Here is a 6,263-nt window from a genome sequence, read left to right as displayed (position 1 = left end):
CATAATTATGCCCTCCTGCACCCACTGTGATCCAAGTCTGATCCACTCCCTGACTTAGAGCCTTAGGTTACATGCGCTGCTCCTCAGCTTAGGGACAGTCTCTTCAATCTGTGTGTGAACCCTGCTCACTTGGCTCCAGAACCAAGCATTTGAATCTTTTTCATGGCATACCAGGAAAAGGAACATCATTACCAATATCATTGAAGCTTTATTCTTCAGTCTCAGAAAGGCTTAGGAATGATGTAAACAGAAGAAACAAAAGGAAGCATTTTCAAGAAACAATTTAAAATATGAGAACTTCCACTCAGTACATTGGCTCAGCTGTATTTACATTAACAGTTTACTAACCAACCAGGTTAACAGAAAATTTGAAATTGTGAAAGAATACCATTTTTTAATCCCTTATAGGAAGCTCTACATCACTATGGTTGTGATGTTTATCTAAGTAGAAAAAAAAAAAAAGTTTGATAAGCAGATCCACTTTTTATGGAGGAATACAGAGTGCCTGACCCACCTAACCGGGCATGCAAGGACATTTCACCAAATTAATTCCCTTCTAAGTAAAATACATGACAAAAGGCAATGTGATGTGTAAGTACCTGAAGGGATGCAACGCTTTCAATACATTCTGACTACTTACAGTGTATCTCATTCTATATTATGTACAGAGCACTATATTTCAAGTGATGTTAAAACCATTTACTGTTTTGTTCCCCAAGAGTAAGATTTTGTTAGTCTAAGGTCACTAGACATTAATTTACCTCAAGAATCTCAAAAGAAAGATGTTTTTATATGGACGTCATTAGATGGGTGTATGAGCCAAAAAGACCAGGTTAAACACAAAATTGCCAGGCTCACCAATAGGACCATTTAGCACGTAAGACTCAACATAAACACCTTTATTTTGCTGTTAGCAATTTAGAACTATCATGTCGCTTCATCACTAGACATACAATATATGTACAAGACAGAGGAAAGCAACTATCACAGGTAAATAAAAGCTGAAGAGAAAACATGAAAATAAATAGGAATGGTTAAGAGAGGCACAGGAGGGCAGAGGGATGGAAGAGATCAGGTAATTTAAAATAATCTACCCTCATAACCTAAGCAAAAAAGCATTGTCATTATGCTTCCTCCACTTTTACATTTTGGAGAGATGGGGAACAACAGAAAGGATGAAAGAAATGCTTACCTTAGGTTCTGCAGGAAGGGGGAACCCCCCCATCCAAAATAACTTCTTAGCAAATAGTTTTGCTTATTCTGTATGCTATCCTCTTTACCCTAAAGCATTATTTTAGTACCTTCTTAGCTTTCTGTGATGAGTAGAATAATCAAAGTTTCTGCACACAAAGATGCCTTGAACTCTCTAGGTATTAACACAACAAAAACAAACTCCAAGGTAACACTTCTGATCCAGTATGTCCCGTTTACAGCGGAGTACCACCCATATGACTGCTGTCTAATGCTTTATGGCACAGGAAGCACTTTGAGCAGTTTCTAGCAAGAAACTAAACATGCTGCTAGATAGTAAATTAATCTTAGTATTTCTCATCTGATTAAGAATTGCACTTCTTATTCTATCTCTTAAAAGGTTATTAGTGAGCACAGAGAGCAACACACCCAAAAAACCCCTAAGCAACGTTTGTCCTTACTCTTAGAGCATCACAGAACCAATGCCAGCATTCTTACGGAATTAATGCATTGTTGAACAAAAGCCTATAGGACAGATATTCCTATCAAAATGGAACTCCAGGTACTGGTTGAAGTTATCACACAGCAATTACACAACAGAGCACTTTGTTTTGGACCAGTATTTTGCGATTTCTTAGTAGTAATGTATGAGTTTGCAAACAAGTTTCTTCTCCTATTTGAGCCAAGAAAAGGATAAAGCTAATTGGAAGAAAACCTAAATCTTGACTGGAGCTCTAACACTCCTTCTGTTTCAAACAAAACAAACCCCGTCTTTTACAGGCATATTTTAAGAGAAGACAGATCCTGTCTGAACTAATCAACAGCTCTCTAATTTGCCTCGCCCACTGCAGGGGAGGTTAGCCTCACTGACTTACAAAGAAAGAAGCCAAGAGTAGTATTTGCACTCAGACTTGCCTCTTTTAGTATCAGCCTTAGTCTGCAGAAATAGAACCGAAGCACAGAAGAGAAAACAAGGAAAAGACTTACCACTTGTCCTGTATGGGGATTCTTATGCGCATAGGGCGGACCTCTAATGTGGTTCCACATCTGGCCTGAAGTCATTGCTAACACAAAACACTGAAAAGGAAAGAAGAAACGCTATTTGGTAAGGATTTATTATTATTATTACTATTTTTTTTTACCCAATTTCTTTTCATTTCATACCAAAACGTACTGGTTTGGAATACAATCTTAGGCTAGGCATTGTCCCACCTTTTGTATAAATAAAAGACATCTAATCAAGCATTAACCGAGCTGAAAAGACAAATAATCAAATAATATTATCAGACTACCACAAAATAAAACTAAATGCACCTCTTTTTCCTCTACCAGGTCTAAGCACCTTTACATACAAAAGCTTTAGAAGACTTCAATTGCTTACGAAACTCATGACAACAGGCAGCCAAGAGTTACAATTACTCACCAAAGCAGCAAATGCCCAGCCAGTTTTGTTATACAGAAAATCCAGGTTGCTTCCACGCAAATATACGAGGCCTCCTATGACAGCCAGCAGCAGTCCTAACATCAATGGTCCAGCATAGTTTGGTGGCCTTATCACACGAATCTAAACAGATGATATTTAAATTATTTTCCCTCAATGGGATTATACATTATACCTGCAGTCCTGCTAGCAAAACCCACAATATACTAGAGTGGAAAATAATATTAACAAGCACACATAAAAATTTTCAATATAATAAATCTGACTAGGGAAGTAAGTAATCCTTTCCCCCCCATTACTGTAACTTCAGTTTTATACACCTTTACCCCACCTAATGATTTAAAGACTGTTTTTCTTCTATAGGAACAGAAGAGGGATAAGGAAGGAGATGAGTTTTGCCATCTTATCAAATACAGAATTACACAAAATATTAGAACACGGAACATAAGGAAACTTAAAAGATGTAGCCATGTGTCCAAACTAGATTTTGTAGACGAGAACTATTCAGAGCATCTGAGAGTAGATCATTAGCCACAGAACACAACTGGCATATTTCATAGCTGGAGTTACAACAGGGGAGTGCTGCAGGGGGTGTGTGATGGGGAAAGTCTGTATATACTTACATTGACATCCGTTCTGTCAGCCACCCAGCGAGCAAGCTGTTCAGCCGCAAAGCCGCGCACCTGGAGTTCGTACGTGTCACCCCGTTTAGGCTTCCCTTTAGCAGGGAAGTTAATGAAGGTTGGAGCAGAATTCATGTTTAGCTGTATTTAGAAAATTCATAGAAGATACAGCATCATGAAAGGTCTACTTGGTAACACACAATTCTATCCCATTTGTATCTTCCAACATCATCACTAAATCAATCAGAGAAAAGTAACTATTCAATAGTTTTCATTGACAATAACTTAAAAAAAAAGACAGCACACAGCAGCTTGCACTTCTGTATTTCATAAGAGTGATCAATATACTCCTGCAATCTCCCTTTTGTGTTCCATGCTATTTTATCTTTTTAGGATTGCAAAACAAAATTTTTTTAGCTCTGTCAATAGCTGTTCTGGATGTCTTAGAAAAAAAAAATTGTTCCTTCCGAGTAGGCTTTTTCTTTTTTTTTTTTTTTTTTTTTTAACACAACTGAGCATACTTTCTAAAGTGATTGATATTTCTGTGTTAGTACTCAGCTACCAATTCAAAAGATTCAGATCAGTTAAGAGGAAGTTCTAATAGGTAAATAGCTAAAGTGATTGATATTTCTGTGTTAGTACTCAGATCTATAGCTACCAATTCAAAAGATTCAGACCAGTTAAGAGGAAGTTCTAATAGGTAAATAAAAGTAGTGGTTTATAAAGTGTAGTTCTATCTTTTCCTAACACTGTTTTTCCATAGCATTTCAGGTTTTTTTAATCTGTTTCTTCTATAAATACTACTTTTGGGAGAGAAATCTGCAAAATAGGAGTATATACAAAAATCCATAAAGGCTATAGCTTAATGAATGAATTTTTGATTTAACACTATGGGAAAATTTAACAAGAATAATAAAAAACATCTTTCCGCTTCTCCAGTCCAAAAGCTTCCATTTAAGAAAATATCCTTGCCTAAACTGCATAGCTTTTAAATAGAGAGGAGTATCTCTTAAAGAGTTAAGATTTACAAAACTATAATGAACTATGAATTTGATCTACAATTGCGAGCATATGTGGAACGTTCTCATACATTTAAAAAAAAAAAATCAGGTTACATAATGTTAGTAGAAGAGCAAAATGACTGGGTGCTTGAAAAGAAATGCTAACCAATACTGAAAGGCTAATTTATCATTCTCTAGTAATGTAAAAATTCTAACAGCTGTTCCTAATGACATCGGCACTTTCTATCTTGCCTCTTCATAGATAAAAGAATTCCATTAAAAATCACACCGTATGTTATTATAGGAGACAAACTCAGAAAAACCAGCCAGAGAAGCCAGTTCACTCCTTGTACCTATTCCAGATTTGTCAGTTCTGTTAATGATACTGCCAACATGCTACTGCCCTCTGCATTTCTCACATTTCTTCTGAGTGGCAGCTTTTAACTTTTCAATTATTTCTTTAATCATTGTACCACTAAATTTTGTACACATCTTTACCTTCTTGCCCTCAGTCTCCAAACCCCAAGTTAAAAATAATGTTAGAAGAAAAAAAAAGAAAGACATTACCATCTGAAATACATCTGAGCCTTCGTCAAAATCTACCATAGCAAAAAAAATCTTATTGGTAAATGCACTGGAATATCGCCAGGAGTTTGCCAGAATCTGGTATTCCTCATCAGCTTGCCTGTACAACACACAAAGTGAGATGCCATATCATCTGCCTGTCCAGAACACACACAAGTTACAAACAGCTGAGGGAGCTGCAGCCACCCACCCACCCCATTGATGGGTGCATCCCACACACCCCTGTGTTAATTTTCTAGAGTTAAAGAGTTAAGGCCAGACATTCATCTAGCAACCAAGTGAGGCATTTGGCACCCTGTTATTTTAAATGCAAGGGCAAGTTTTGTTGAGTCCATGAACACAAGCAGTGGTACTTTCTAACTGAAATTTGCAATGGAACCCAGCAGCTCACTATTTGCTAGTCCACAGAGCACCAAAGTAAGTCTAAGTGTGCCCTCCTTTCCACATCAGAGAATGGGAAACCTATTAATTTCAACTAACCAGGTACAAAAATCATCTTTACAGACCTCTGCCACCTCTGGATTAATACATGAAAGCCATAATACGGTTAAGGATTCAGCGTATTACAATGGCAAATAAATAAGTGCCAATCAACATACTTATTAACACCACCTTTTAGATTGCATGGCCAGTAGTATAATTTCTGGGTGGTGCCTTCACAAGGCGTCGAAATTTGTCTCCATTCATTCTAATGACGGATCTTTTACTAGCCCACTCCATTAGCTGGTTCACTTTTTCTGATAATACCATCTGAAAATAAAGTCAAAGAAACACTGTTGGTTTGGGTTTTATTCAGTCTCATAGTACAATCTTGAAGGTTTTCAGATTTGATGTAACGAACAGCTGCACTGTATTTCTTAAGAACACCGACCACATGATGTGCTACTTCACTCACGGGTCTTGAAGGCATTCACAGACCTTTCTGACAGTCATGTTAATATTATTCATTTACTTTAAGCACTTAGTATTTAATAGACACGCTTGCAGCACTTGGCCTTTAAGCACTGGGTATTACACAGGCTGGTGAAGACTGTCAGCTCACTAGCACTTTTTCACGTTGCCAATTGTAAGATTTCTTTCGCGTGTACAAACAGCCCCAAATCACCCTCCAGTATTTCCTCGATACTAAGCACCACATTCTGCTTCAGAAGATTTCAAAACTGGGTGGAAGTGGAATCGGCGCTAGAGATGGAAGCTCCGTGGAAGCAAGCTCAACACTCAATTTTCAGCATTGCTGGAAAAAACTCAATTCAGTGCATGTTTGGAAAACTCAGGAGTGCTCAAGGCTAAGCTCGTCTTTAAATATGAGCCAACCAATTCTGTAATGTTATAGGAAGAAGTATTAGGTAAGCGACAAACCCCCAAATGTTACATTCAGCATAAATGACTTCTTATCAACACCCTTCTTCAGAGAAATACTTC

The 6,263-nt window shown here is 37.4% G+C and overlaps 1 protein-coding gene across 2 annotated transcripts in view; it reads right to left on the bottom strand.

The window, feature by feature from the left end:
* Window positions 1-5,470, bottom strand: part of MAGT1 (magnesium transporter 1) — a 10,776-nt gene extending 5,306 nt beyond the window's left edge. For both annotated transcript variants that reach the window (XR_004841275.1, XM_035889068.1), the window contains exons 1-5: window positions 5,454-5,470; window positions 4,824-4,941; window positions 3,256-3,396; window positions 2,615-2,755; window positions 2,179-2,268 (exon numbers count right to left, since the gene is read on the bottom strand). Coding sequence is in view for 1 of the 2 variants with exons in the window: in XM_035889068.1 (XP_035744961.1) it covers window positions 2,179-2,268; window positions 2,615-2,755; window positions 3,256-3,396; window positions 4,824-4,941; window positions 5,454-5,467 (504 nt within the window). In the remaining variant the exon portion in view is untranslated. The remainder of the gene's footprint in view (window positions 1-2,178; window positions 2,269-2,614; window positions 2,756-3,255; window positions 3,397-4,823; window positions 4,942-5,453) is intronic.
* Window positions 5,471-6,263: the final 793 nt, after the last annotated feature.

Source organism: Egretta garzetta, unplaced genomic scaffold, assembly GCF_000687185.1.
Source record: "Egretta garzetta isolate BGI_Z169 unplaced genomic scaffold, ASM68718v1 scaffold412, whole genome shotgun sequence".
Taxonomy (NCBI): domain Eukaryota; kingdom Metazoa; phylum Chordata; class Aves; order Pelecaniformes; family Ardeidae; genus Egretta; species Egretta garzetta.
Note: the sequence above shows the minus strand (reverse complement) of the source record. Positions and strands in the feature narration are given on the sequence as shown.